Here is a 14,688-nt window from a genome sequence, read left to right on the forward strand (position 1 = left end):
GTTCCATTGTGAATTTTAAATGCTGCCATTTGCTCCCTGTCAAACTGCTCTCATCAAAAGAAAGCTCATTTCTTTAATGATCACTGCACACGGGGTGCTTCTCTGACAGGAAAAAAATCCCTGGATCTAATTCAGATGAATGCATTTAAAGGGGCAAGTCACTTTGTGCAGTGCTGTTAATTGAGCTAAATACTTTTAAGAAGGCACATCAGCAAATAATTATTGAATTTTCCTGAAAACTTTATATTTATTCCTACTTCCTTCTTACACAATAATGCGCAACTTTTGAGACAAGTAGTCCATTCAAGTTCATGGATGTGACTATTAGATTTGACAGATCCCCCCTCCCCCCATCCCACTAACACTCAAGAGATCATTGAAATAATAGTATAACTTCAGTGCCTCAATCTGGCAAAATAAAAGCTAGCGATTCAATGTGATACCAATCGATTCATACATCACATTGATGCAGTTGTATCTAGACATTTGCATAGTGATGCATCAATTTATCAATATACCCTAACGCAGGACCCTGCATATCCAGAATAAAAAAATAGAAATAATAATTTAAAATCTGGAACAAATATGGCTTATCAACAATCTTAACTTAATTTTTTTTATTACCAAAATAAATGCAGCCTTGCTCACTAATACGCTGACAGAAGCCTGAAAAAGACAGTAATTTAATATATCTCGCAATCCAAATTTACAATAGGTTAACACTGCCCCCTGGTGGATAGTGATAGAATAGAGCTACGCAGCACGTGTGGCCTGTATATTTCTATTAAATTCATTAATAAATATGTTATTCACTGCTGGAGACAAAAAGCAGGACTTCCATACATTTTGACTTATCTTGTAAAAATATATTTGTGCAACCTTTTTTTAATACCCGGACCACATGGTAATATAAAACCAACACCTTTATTAACAATAGTGCTAACTTGTGTTAGCACTTTTCAGGCTGTGGAAAATAATGTAATTCATCAAACGCTAGATGCATTTACTCCCCGCTACAGTGTAATCCACTGCATTGTGCTGGAACATTTATACCATTTTCTAACCTTTTCTGATTGGCTCAATATGAACAGGAATTCCATCCAATGTTTAAAGCTATTGGTCAGTTTCAGCTGTCAGTATCGTTTTCCGTGTTTCCCCATCTAGAATAATGAATGACACATAAGTAAAACCTATATGAAAAGATTTAACTGAAATTGTATTAAATCAAAATTATACATTTAATCATAAAAGGATATTCTCAACAGGCACTGATTAGAATTACACACCGTCCATAATGTCTGGGTGCCTAGTTCCCCTCGACTCCCTGGTCCTCTGTGGGCCAGTTCACACTAATGTGGTAGGGCTTCAGCTCCTCCTCAGAGACAAAGTCTGGGGCGCCGCTCATAAGGTCATGACCCCGGAAGGATTTGGGGAACGCGATCACGTCCCTAATGCTGGGAGCGCCCACTATGATGGCCACCAGGCGGTCCAAGCCTGATAAAACAGCGACAAAACAATGGTCACTAGCAAATCTCAATACAAAGCGTAGCTTTTATGACGCTTCACATCAAACGGACAAGACCAGTTCCATTTTATCACTGTTTTCAGTACAGTCTTGAACAGTTTACACACAAATCTGAACTCTGAGATTTCCTGCTTTCATCAGTCTGTTGCATCATAAACTAAGACAATGAGGCTATAAACAGGTCAGCTGCCTGACTTTGCTCCTGCGGTCAGACTGTAAAGTTAAGAACAACTTCCCTGGGAGAGGGTGGATTTGGACCAGTGCTAACTAATTACATAACAGGGCTGGGATCAATCGCACTTCAGTTCAGTAATTGAATTAAAAGTCAGCTAATTAAGGCCCATAACGTTCTATGAGGATTTCTCAGTTAATGAACTGGATTCCAGTTCGTTTCCTGAATTCCGTTGGAATTTCGAGGTTTGCAACGCGACGTTTGGTCAGAGAAGCTTACCCAATGCAATCCCTCCGTGCGGGGGAGCACCAGAGTCCAGCGCCTCCATCAGGTGAGAGAGCAGGGAGGAATCCTCCTGGAAGAGAAGACGACGTTTAAATTCATTTAGCGGACTATAAAAAATACAAAAGTGCACTGTATGAAACAACGCTGTAACAAGCATATTGTCAATTGTCAAACATACTGATACCGATACAAATACTGACAAGTACATTGATGTGTGGAAAAGTCCAGAGTCAAAGACCTACACCAGTATTTGCACTAAGTACTTAAAAACTGGCTGAAGATCAGCAGATCAAATCAGCTAAGAGATGTGAGTCTGGGTTGATGGGAGACATATTAAACAGGTAGGTTTTCAGTGCTGGAGAATTGCAGTTTGGAGAGTCACTGATTTTCTGACTGCTGTAGGCAACTTGAGGCTCCACTAGGGGGCAAAAGTGAACTATAACCATCACTTTCATCCCTAAGAGGCCGAAACACCAGGTGGTCTGTTCACAGGTCTGTGAATGGGGTGCAGGGTATGACAACAGCCTGTACGTACGGCTGCAGAGTTTGATAACAGGATGTACATACGGGTGTTGGGGTTTGGTCATATCTTGTCAATCAGGATGTAGGTCAGTCGCTGATGTCAGTATCACAGTCAGCAGTGGAAGTCTGTAGTTGAGGTCAGTATCTGAGGCCAGAAGCGAAGGTCAGTAGGCTGCAGTTACCTTCAGGACTTTCTCTAGCACATACTGCTGCATGGAGGCCCTGTGAATGCGGATGGATCCCCCTCCGATCTCAGATCCATTCAGAACCAAGTCATAATGCTGGCTGCGGACCTGACACAATGCCAAAGGAAGCAGAAGCTAATGAGAGGTCTCATGACATCAGACACCTGCAAGACCAGCATGTGCAACCACGTTAACCAGTCACTAACTGGGCTGGGTTTAACAATCATTACTGAGTGGGTGATTTCTTACAGACAGCACTCTAATCATATTGAAGCCAGATTGACTGTAATCGCTCAGTAATATTTAGAAATAAAAATAGAAGTCTGTTTGAATTTTCACTGTCATTTCTTGAGTGCTCCAAATTTTTATATTCACACTATTACAACAAACAAACCTTGGAACCACGAAGAGGTTCAGGACCCTGTTTCACAAGCAGGATTATTGAGATTAGCTGGGTAACTGAACTGAGCAAAAAGCCCGGGACCCTCCCAAATCTAGAACGTGGACTGAAGTAAAAAAAGAGCTGTTCCAGGTTTTTACTCAGCAGTTATCCAGCTAACTCTGTAATCCAGCTTCATGAAACACCACCCAGTTCCCTTATTCCACACCAACTTAACTCAGGATTAACAGAGGAACCACAGCGACACTGGGCCACTGTAGCATTGCTTAGTCAGTCGGGTGAGAGTGGCCGCTCTAACCTTGTGTGGCTCAGAGTACAGGAGCGCTGCATCCTCAGGGTGGGGTGCGGTGAAGGGGTGGTGAGCAGACTCCAGCCGCCCTGGGTCCTCCTCTTTGGGGAGGAACAGGGGAAAGTCCACCACCCACAGGAAGTGAAAGGCAGAAGGGTCCCTGATGGCTACTCCCTGGGCCTCCAGCAGCTCGGCGCACTGCAGCCTCAGTTTCCCCAGGAGGGGGCGCTAGAGATGAAGAGGAGAGACAAAACTTCATATACAACAGCAGGGATGTAAAAACAGCCTCACCCATAGCTTTGCTCTTATTCACTTTCCATTGGAGAAGATAAACATTCTAAAAACAAGAGGCCTACCGAAAACAAGGCCTAACATGTTACAACAGCAGCCACAGTCTTCTGTAAACATTACACAGAAACACGTGGTGTACTTCTAGCATGACTGGGAGCTCATATCAAGAGGTAGAGGAAAGCAAAGGTGTGGCAAGTTCACTCACCACACCCTCTGCCGCACCAGCGGCCAAAAGCAGCAGGTCTCCAGCTTCAGCCTCCATTTTCTGAAGCAGCTGCTGCTTCACCGAGTCGGATAAGTGTTTGCTTAGGGGAGATTTCCATGAGCCGTCTGCCTTCAGCACAACCACACTCAGTTCCTGTTTCAAAAAAGAGAACACCACAGTCACTCACTGTTTAGATAGGGAAAAGCAGACATTTGCACCTCTGGTTACAAGTAAACACCACTTCATATGTTTGTGTATGACTTTATGACTGTTCAGTTCAAGAGAAAATAAGGCATCCGAGGTGAACATACAGAAGTGAGGTGACTGTAGAGCAGGGAAAAAAAAATTTGACATGATAAATAATGAAACAGAACTGTTGGATTAAACAGACCATAATGCTTTATCTAGTTTTTAATGATGTTGCCTACACTTACATTTACTTCCGTTCCCCGAGTTACCTTATTTTTCTGTCTTAAGCATGAGTTTCCAGAGCCATCTGTAAATTAAGGTGTATTTATTTTCAATTATCAGTATGGATGATCAATAATATGTTTTTCAGTGCTTTTCCCACTTTTTTCATTTCTTTCATCGGTGCCACCTCTGTTATCAATTCAGGAAAGCACAGGCACGGATGCATTATCCTCCGAATCATGTGATGTCAGCAGCCACTTTTTAATCAGACAGTAGTGTGCAACTCTAGTGTGCAAGGCCTGTGCAGACATGAGTGGGAAGAGGATGCTTCATATGCAGCTCAACACACAGTTTTTTGGAAGTCCGATCAACAAGCGTGTGTTGCTTGTTTGTGACTGGACACCATCACAATGCCAACTGGAATGCTCCCGTTCTTGGTTGATGTTGTCACCCTGTAGCACAGCCAGGCACAGCTGGCACTGTCATGGTCCTGATTTGACACCAGACCGTAAGGCTCATCCATGCACTAGGGCCGTACCCTAAGAGGCAGTTCCGCCCAGCAGTCTCATTGGAGGTGCATTTTTGAACTGTAACAATGCGTTTAGAAGTTGCGTGTCTGTTTTTAACATGTGTCGGAAGAACACTTGCCTGGTTGAACTGGGCCTGGGCTGTTTGTTTAATGGATTCCAAATCCTTATTCTTCAAATGTGTCTGACAACAAAGAAGAAAAACTGTGAACTTCTGAACACTCATTTCATGCATACACACATCTCTTGCTGACTGGCTGCTCTAATTGTGAGGGTCACCCCACACCTGATATTTCATGTACTTACCGCCCCACCAGGCACACAGATTGCCTGGACACACCCCTCAGGGTGATTGACAGCTTCCCTCAGGAACCCCACCTCTGTGCCACGGAATGTCTCACTCACATCCACAAGCTGCATTCATAGGAAACATTAACAACCTGTCACAAAGGCCAACGCTTCCAAAAAGCAAAGACTGGATATCTGTAAGAGGGCATGGCGATATCTACCCATCAACAGTATGCACAGTACCACACTTAAGAGAGCAAAGTTTTACAAGAGGCCTTAGTTAAAGTTAAAGTTTTGAAAGAAGCTGGTCTTGTCCAGAGAGAATCACTGGACGGAAACAACAAGGATGTTAGGGCCATTGTAATAATGACCATAACGTACCTTCATTCCGAATCGGGTGTCAGGTTTATCCACCCCGTACTCCCTCATCGCATCAGCGTAGGTGAGGGAGGGGAAGGGCACAGAGACAGGGCACATCGCCTCCGGCCAGCAGTGCTGAATTAGACCCTCTACCAGAGTCTGGATCCCCGTCTGATCCACAAAGGACATTTCTATGTCCACCTGCGAAAGAGCCAGGCCGACCGTAACTGGGGCTCACTCGCCTGCAGCACCACTGCAGCTGTGCAGGTGGCTCAGTCTGACTGGCTGCAAAACTTGACAAGTAGAACCCAGCAGCTACCACATTACAGAATCATTGCAATAACCAAAGAGTCACATTGTTCGAATTACACTGAGTGAATGAGTGAATAACCTGTGTGAATTCAGGCTGTCTGTCAGGCTTGGAACCCTCATCTCTGTAGCAGCGAGCCACCTGGAAATACCTGACACAGAATAGACAAGTGAGCATCTGCCGGGTTTAAAAAGAGCAATCCAGCAATATGTCTGAATAAAATTTTTTTTATTTTTTTTTAAATCTGCATTATTTTTTAAGTTGAATACATTCACCAGGAAAAATATCGTAACATGAAATAAATGCACTCGTCTCAAGCTCATATTTTATTTAGCCCCAGAGATTCAATACTTCGAACACGGACAGAAGTTCTCTTAAACAAAACAACAACTGCTATTATCATTTTTACTAGTACCACAAAGATCTAGGCCCCAATGTTTCACAGGGGAAACTAAATTAAAATAAGTAAAAATAACAGAAATAAGTCTTGAAAGATTTTCTAAAAATAAAAAATTTCAAAATAAGCAGAAAATATAAAATGTACCAACAGAGCAGAACAAATTAATTTTATTTTAATCAGAAAAAATATCTGCTAGTTGATGACAGCTGACGTGTTTACCTGTCGAGGCCAGCCACCATTAGCAGCTGTTTAAACTGCTGTGGACTCTGCGGGAGTGAGTAAAATCGACCAGGATCCCGAGAGGGCACCAAAAACTCCTTTGCACCCTAAAAACATAATTTCAGTATAGACATCACTCCTCAAAACTCTTAAAAAAAATAGGAAATGACCACAAAAACTCCAAATAGTAAAGGCAGAAACAACCAGCAGTGAGTAATTGTACCCACTACACCTGTCAATGCAGTGGCTTCAGAGCACACACTGAAATGCGTTGACACTTACTCCAGGGGTCCGCTTAAATAAGGTGGGGGTTTCAACATCAACGAACCCTACAATACGAAGATAAAAAAAAGAAAATATTAACTAGACTTGACAAAATGGCATTCAAAGTGTTTTACAATATACTATGTACATACCGTGTATATTGCAAAGAAACTCTCTCATTTTCATCACAAGCTGAGACCTCAGCCTAAGGTTGGACTGCATTTGAGCAGAACGGAGGTCCAGGTAGCGGTACTGCATACGCAGGGACTCAGACTTCTGCGAAATACAAATTAAGACATGTGTGAACGTGCTGCGGAGTACAATGCTGAAATATCCAATGCAAAATCATTAACAAGTTAGCAAGCAGACAACCTAACACTTTAACATTTGGGTGAAGGCATTTATTAAAAAGGTACCATTGGACCATTGTTGCAGCTTTTTACATTTGCACACTCGCAGTATGATTTAGTTACCGAATCCTTTCAGTGCATGTCACATCTGCATAAAGTAACATTTCTTTATGTACAGTGAATATTCATGACTCACTTTTACAAAGTCTTTGATTTCAAAGGGCAACTTTTTGCAGACATTTAAGACCTTGAGACTCCCAACACAGACTTCAATCGCTCCAGTGGGCATCTCCTGAGTAGCAGTATCACGCCAGAAAGCGGAACAGATGAAGAAAGTCAACGAATCATAAGAAATTGGGAAAAAAACAAGTATTCAATTTACTTTCACTAAATAATCAGACTGAAAGATGAACCAGTATTCAGAAGTGAAAAGCAGCCCTTCTCCATTTTCAGACCAATATTAAAATATTTGGAAATTTCTCATATTTGTACATTCATATTTAGAGATAAGATAGTTTATATTGAGAATGATTTTCAATTAAAAAATTATTAAAATAGACTGACTGCCCAAACAAGGCAGTCAGTCCATTGGAACAATGCTGAATGACATATTCAGACTGGCAGATTCAGACTGACCTTGTTCTCCTGCCCTGGTGGACGATGGATGACCTTTCCGGTTACCTTGATGACAGACTCAAGTGGTAGACCACAGAGAGTGTTCTTCAAATGCACTAAAGACTACAGAAAAACACATAACATAATATTTTACTGATAAGAATAGGGCATTTGTCCAACAATAACAACACATTTTATTGCTGCCATTTACTGAGGTTTAGAACTAGTCAAATCAGTAACAAAAATAGCAGTAAATAACTATTTTAACATAGTAAGTTTAAATAATTAACAATTAAAGTAAAAATCATACATGTACATTTGGGGGAAACAAGATTATTTACAATACCTCATCTTGTGGGATAAGGAGCTGTATCAGACCACTGAAGTCTCTCAGGATGACAAACAAGTCATGTCTAAGTGAAGAAGTACAAAGACACAAATGGATTTCCCAGACTTGTCACACAGTCTTCCAGAACAGGTCAGATGAACTTTGGCAGGACTTGTCTCCTTTCCCTGGTTAGTTTACTAGGCAGCAGCTGTAACTTCTGCTGTACACAGAAACTGCAGACCTATGGTGTCAGGTACTATTTAGTCAATAGGTAATACAAACACTAGGAACAATTTAGTTAGGAAAATGTCGAGCATTGTTGGGCTGAATGGCCTGTTCTCGTCATTATGGTATGTTATGTTATAACAAGTTATAGCAGACGAAAGCTCTCTGTGCGTCCATCTTTACCTACGGTACTGGATCCACCCACATAGGGTCACCTCCTCGCCAACGTGTTTGGGGCGGATTTCCGCACAGGCGTGAGTCCTGGGCGAGAAACTGCTCTGTCCTGTTAAAAAGGGCAGAAAACACTGAGGGTTCATCAAGTTGAGTAGAGCAGGTTGCTCCGTACGTTCCTTTCTCTGTCGTGTCTATGGTAAAACTGCGGCCTGTCATCAGCAACTAGGTCCACTCGTCTGACATTGTATACGTGGAACGTTGGATAATTGACGTTAGTCTTGTTCCTCTTCTAAAATCATGGTATCCTGAACTAAAGATTAGATTTAGCTCACTATACTTGTTAGTGTTACCAAAGCTTTCCAACGTGTTTCATAGGCAAGTTCATTAAATACATGTTTATAGCTGAATTGATACCTGTGCAAGTGCTGTAAAATCTGTAGCGAGTGAAAATCCAGGGAATGCTTCTATGTTTTGCGAAAGATACCGGATTTTTGGTGACACGAACATGCATCCCTTTCGAAGACAACCTTAGAGGCAGCGACAACCTGGCAGCGTTTACAAACCGCTGAAGGAACATTCCGAATTTCGAGGACATGGTTCTCCCAAGATGCTGTGAAGTATATTTGACCAATAACTTAAGTTACCAAGCTGCCATTGTAGTTTGTTTTGCTATATCCAGGGAAAACATACAACACTGGCGTCAGCTGCTAAGTACTTATTGATATGGCGAACTGAAACAGAAATACTCAGTGAGAAGGTAATTTAATTACAACGCAACGACACCTAAGCAACGTGTACATTTTCTTAATGAAAATGTTAATGCGCAAGCTGGCAATAAAATACATTTCACAATAGCTTTATAAACTAACTATAAATTGCATGCATTTTCAAGAACATGTGTAGAGGTCCTTCCTGGAGACACGGACAACCTTACCAAATCTACCTAGACTATATATGTCAAACCTAGAAAGAATCAATTGGATGTCACAACATAGATTCTTTAGACTAAATATATATATTATATGCTATAAATTAACGTTAAGTATACATGTATCTATGTGTACTTAGCTGTAAGAGTGGGCATAGCCGTTGAAATCACGACTGTTGAAATTAGTACATTATCAACGTCGGCTGTACGATAATCGAGATAATTCACTCGGTACTTAGCTGGTGTGGCCTGCTTGTTTCCCAATGCCTGATGGGAACGCGCGTCGTTCAAATTTGTTTCCTGTTTTACTTGTGCTGTTTTTTGTCAGTCATGGAGACGCGAGTAAGGTAACAACAGGAGTGGCTTTTTAAACTTGATGTCTAGAAATACTCTAGTAAGATAACGTTAATTAATTGATAGCTTGGTATCAACGCGAACTGTGGGGAAAAAAGCATGCATAAACGTCGATTTACTAGCTAACGCTGCTAATCACAAACGAGTTTGCTGCTTGATGACATATACAGATAGCGAATTTCTACTAGACTATATCAAGATGAATCTAGCAAACTAACGTTATCTTAATTAGACTAGTCATTTAAGGTGTTACTCTCTAACCGCTAATCTTAACTTTTAAACCTTCTTTCTAGTTTATTTTAGCTAGCAATATGGCTGTATTTATCTAGATTTATATTCGTACAAATGTTATTAGGTTAGCTTGTTTTTATCTTGCGACTTCATCTTGAAGGTATCATCTAACAGAATTATGTCAATTTCTTGTTTTAGCGCAATCACGACCCCTATAAATGAGACCGCGCCACACAGAAGGACCAAAAGTTATGGGTTTTCACGCCGAAGTCTTGGTGTTGAATTGACATCTCATTTCGGGTGTACACCAGGTCAACTTACTGCTGTACGAATACCAACAAGCAGAGGGATTCCCAAACCACGCAACCTTACAGTAAGTACAACGTTTTACGTCCCGAACAAATAAACTATGTTGCTTGCTGAATATACCAAACTGTGATACCCACTGTTGAGCTGGCCATTTTTGAAATGCAACTTTGTATTAGCACTTAATTACACCCGGGTGCTACATATAAAATGCTTAATAAAGCTGTGGTAATATTTTGGTTGCTGGTAATAGGGAAATAACAGGTAGCCAGTCGGTGCCATACGTATTTTATTTGGCAGTATTCATGTTTTTTATTGTCTTAGCTAGTGATAATCATTACATGATCTTCCTGGTTTGCTTTGCAGGAACAAGTTGACCCAGAACACGTCGCTCTCATTGTGAAGAAAGAATGGAAGCTTTCCTACGTTACACCTTTATATCAGTTTAGACATACTCAGCTTCAGTCTTACTCAAAACAACTAGCCTCGTTCTTAGTGGCTGAAAAGCAGCAGGGAGTTGCTGTGGAAGTTGGTCAAGAGCTTGGCTTCAAAGTGGTCTTCACCGCAGCTCTTGGACTGGCAGAGACTGAAGATGATGCCGAGACGGTTTTAATACAGGTAGAAGCAGTCCAAATTCTGTAATGATCATTCATTTTCATATCGTCCTATTTAAAAACTGCTCATGTCATTCAGCCCACCTGCTGAATAACATGAAATAAAAGATTGTATAAGATGACCTGACTGCCACATTCGGCACACTGATGAGAATTCGAAGAATATTCTCTATATCGAACAAGCACATATGCTTTGATTACTGTAAAAAAATAATTTAAAAAACGTACTGAAGCGATCAAAAAGAAAAATTGCACTTGGATCAGTCCATCTTGGTTTGATTTTGACCAGCCAACTGGACCGTACCATTATATTTTCTTGAACTGTTCTAAAACCACAATGCAAATTATATTTTTGTCAAATATTCTAATGCAGTGGTAACCAACCCTGTTCCTGGTGATCTACCGCCCTGTAGGTTTTCACTCCACCCCTAACAAAGCACCCCCCGTATTTGACAGCTAAAGATCTTGTTCAGCTGCTAATTAGTAGAGTCAGGTGTGCCAAATTAGGGTTGAAATAAAAAACCTGCAGGATGGTAGATCTCCGGGAACAGTGTTGGCTACCACTGCTCTAATGCTACAGTGATGTATGATGGTTTCCTCAGTTAATCTAATGCTACAGTGCAGTGTGATGGTTTCTTGAAAACTGACAGTCCTTTTCTGCATGTGTCATTTACTGTTAGATCCAGTCAAAATCTGCTTTTCCTGCCGAGGGGGAAACTGCCAAGGTGGTGTGGAGCGGGTGGCTGAGCTGTGTCAGTGGTGATGTGGAGTACCTAAAGGCCCTGCCCCCCGACTTCACCTGCCTGCCTCTGTTTGGCACCAGTGGGGCAGAGTCCCTCACCACCTTGGTCATGTCCTGGTTTGAGAGGACATTTGACTGTTACTTTGGCCCTTTGGGCATCAATTCCACTAACCTCGAGTGGCTAGCTGCCCTATGGACTGGGTGCCACTCTGACACCAACATCCGCTACCTGAAGTTAGCATGGACGGTCCCAGCTCAACCCCCTCTGGATGTCTCTTACACCGTTCACCCACAGGACGCCTGGGAACTCTGGGACAGCATTCGGCAAGAGAGTGGCCTGAGGGACACAGTGGACATTGAGGAGGTCAACTGTTTCATCCGAGGGCTGGAATCCCATTTTTTTCGCCATTTCAGAATCTACCTGTCAGCTGGGACCTTAACTAAGGTGGCCACATCTCTGGGCTCTGCTCACAAGGACGGAAAAATCAGGGTACGTTCACGCTTTAATCCTTTTAAAAGTAAAAATGTAATACTGTGGCAGACTCTTAAGAAGTCCTGGTCTAGTCAATTGCCTGCCTTGTGACATGGAGAGTGGAAGTGGGGTAGGAAGCCAGATACCTGAGGGCAATACAGGTGAAAGCTGAAATCACCCAACAGGAACACAGTGGTTCCTTTCTTCGAGATGGAGCTTAGATATACATCTGGTGTCCTCTAGGAAGTCTCCCAGGAGACCCGAAACAACAATGTAACTACTTGATGGGTTAGTGATGTTCACAACATGGAAATCATATGAGACAAAGACATGAGAGAGGGAGAGCAGATAATTCCCAAGACTTGAAGGCAAGCATATAAGTGTTGCTGATAGCAAAGAGCCATTATTTATTTCAGTGAAAAATAATGCAGCCTTTAGAAGAGCCTTGCTAGAAGATTAAAGTCATACTATGCTTGATTTTTACCTTAAAAATATTATAAAATAACAATGCCAGTGCATCACAGATATGCTTTAGCAGTCTGGCATTATGCATTTTCACTAAATTCATGCACCTTTCCCTGCATTTGTTTTTCTAAAATGTGTTCAGGACATTTCTGGGTGAGGTGCTCTTTTCTGAGGCAAGGGGTGGATGTGGCTAGTACAAAGTCTGTGGTTTGGGATCAGATTTCAGAAAAAGCCCAGATACAGCAAGGAAAAAAGGCACAGTGATATAGCTCGTTCAAAAACCAGTTAGGCTAACCTTGGAATTGCTTTTCCTCAGCTGAAGTTCATGAAGGGGATGAAAAGTGACACTGAGTTAGCTTGTTTTCTGTTGGACCTGTAAGAAACGATATCTACAGTGTGACGCCAGCGACAGCGTCTTTCGTGAGGGTCTGACATTTTCAAAATAAGTCCCAACGATAAAACCACTATTGCTTGTAACATAACAGAATGAATTAAGCTATCCGTTCAGTATAATGGCATTAAGCTACAATCTAATCTGCTTCTTACTGTTGTTCACGGTCGCTCGTTTCACTGTACAAATGTTCACTCTAGCTATCCAGCTTCCTACGTTAGATGGGGTATTCTGGGTGAGTGGGCGGGGTTGAAGACGGAGGAGAAAACTTCCTTGATTGTAAACACCGGACCACAGCAAGGCTAAAAAATCTTGCATATTATGCCTTTAAAGGGAAAATGTCTCAGTAGACTGTGATAAAGTATTCTGATGTGCTGAATACATAAGGCAGGTGTGCAAAGCGGTGATGTTTATTCTTTTATCCCTCTTTCAGATTGCAAGCAGTGACATGATGACCTCGGTCCTTGCCCTGCTGACTGAATGTGCGCTTCTGAAAATGCCCATCTGACCCTAGGAAGTCTTCCCAGCGTTTGTAAATAGCATTTTATATGTACAAAATTTCTTCATAACTTTTAATGTCAACATACTAATTAAGCTACGCAATAGGGGTCCTGCTTTTAACTGTGATATACTACATATGGTAACTGGGAAAGAAGGCTACATGCTGCAGTTAGTTATTAAAGTTCACGTTGGTTAGAACCTTTCCTTTGTATGTGTCTGCATGTATGCGTGTATTACACCAACATTAACATCTATTAATGAGAACTCTCATACTGCAGCCTATCCCAGGAGTTCTTGGTTCCCGCAGTTCAGGAACCAATCTAAACTTAAATCACCGATGACTAGACCAAGGGTTTTAGCCCATTCTACTTCCTCTAGGACAGGGTTGCTCAGCCCTGTTCCTGGAGATCTACCGTCCTGTAGATTTTCATTTCAACCCTAATTCAGCACATCTGGTTCTAATTAGCAGCCCATCAAAATATCTAGCTGTTAAATGGTGTGCTTTGGTGGGGTTGGAATGAAAACCTACAGGATGATAGATCTCAAGGAAAAGGGTTGGGCTTTTGGGGAGTGTTGAGTTACATCAGTGTTGGTGTGGGTGCAGGTTTTTGTTCAGGCCTAGCACAAAGACACCTGATTCTACTTGTCAAGTTCTTCATTTTATACCATGATTAGTTGAATCGGGTGTCATAGTGCTGCACGCACACCAGTGCTTTTTGGATAATATTAGACAGCCCTTATGTAACTCTGTAACACAGCCCAACCCTATTCCTAGAGATCTATCATTCCCAGCTTGGTTCTAGTACATCAGACTAATGCAAATATTTGGCAGTTTTGTATTAAATCCAAAATGGCAATGTTCTCTATAATTCTTGAGACACCTGACCTATATTTGTGTATTTATATTAAATAAATCAGAAACCTGTCTTGTGATTTTGTTTGTGTGCATTTGTGGTTGAGGGAAACATGCAATTCCATTTCAAACAATTGCCAAATGGTTCTTTGCATTTATACATTATACACACATCCATAATCACACAGGTCACACCTTCAATAGTAACTTCTGTATTACATCAATAGTAGATGGACCTGAGACACTTAATGCAATCCATTTATTCACCTGCATGACAAGCACTTTTATAGGTGAATACTTATTCTTTTATGTACCCAATCTTTAGAATTTATTTTATGTAGTGATGATTTAGTTCTATGACATTTTTCCTTTCTGATCAACAGTAGCAGCTGCACCACAGGAGTCCTTGTTATCCCAGGAGTCATTCTCTCCTCTAGGATCAGTGTCACTGATGAACTGTTGAGTTAGTCTCCAGAGTATGCGATA

The 14,688-nt window shown here is 41.5% G+C and overlaps 2 protein-coding genes across 4 annotated transcripts; one reads left to right on the forward strand and one right to left on the reverse strand.

Moving 5' to 3' along the window:
- Positions 1-905: 905 nt before the first annotated feature.
- dars2 (aspartyl-tRNA synthetase 2, mitochondrial) lies at positions 906-11,100 on the reverse strand. 3 transcript variants are annotated; one of them, XM_064338362.1, is made up of 18 exons: positions 8,760-9,348; positions 8,355-8,454; positions 7,965-8,031; positions 7,640-7,741; positions 7,200-7,295; positions 6,806-6,929; positions 6,672-6,718; positions 6,390-6,496; positions 5,852-5,921; positions 5,482-5,661; positions 5,119-5,226; positions 4,934-4,996; positions 3,875-4,027; positions 3,388-3,606; positions 2,687-2,797; positions 1,977-2,052; positions 1,287-1,494; positions 906-1,160 (listed from the first exon to the last, which is right to left on the reverse strand). In XM_064338362.1, exons 1-17 carry the CDS (start codon positions 8,938-8,940, stop codon positions 1,307-1,309), a joined length of 1,992 nt encoding a protein of 663 aa, XP_064194432.1. In that variant the 5' UTR covers positions 8,941-9,348; the 3' UTR covers positions 906-1,160; positions 1,287-1,306. The 3 variants fall into 3 exon arrangements, with proteins under 3 accessions (XP_064194432.1, XP_064194433.1, XP_064194431.1); XM_064338363.1 differs by lacking the exon at positions 8,760-9,348 and adding an exon at positions 11,007-11,100 and having other exon boundaries at positions 906-1,494; XM_064338361.1 differs by having other exon boundaries at positions 906-1,494; positions 8,760-9,347.
- On the forward strand, positions 9,476-14,282 carry cenpl (centromere protein L). Its single transcript, XM_064338367.1, has 5 exons — positions 9,476-9,620; positions 10,057-10,231; positions 10,531-10,782; positions 11,459-12,010; positions 13,282-14,282. The coding sequence occupies exons 1-5, from the start codon at positions 9,544-9,546 to the stop codon at positions 13,354-13,356; spliced, it is 1,131 nt and encodes a 376-aa protein (XP_064194437.1). The 5' UTR covers positions 9,476-9,543; the 3' UTR covers positions 13,357-14,282.
- Positions 14,283-14,688: the final 406 nt, after the last annotated feature.

Source organism: Anguilla rostrata, chromosome 6 (genome assembly GCF_018555375.3).
Source record: "Anguilla rostrata isolate EN2019 chromosome 6, ASM1855537v3, whole genome shotgun sequence".
In the NCBI taxonomy this organism is placed as follows: Eukaryota; Metazoa; Chordata; class Actinopteri; order Anguilliformes; family Anguillidae; genus Anguilla; species Anguilla rostrata.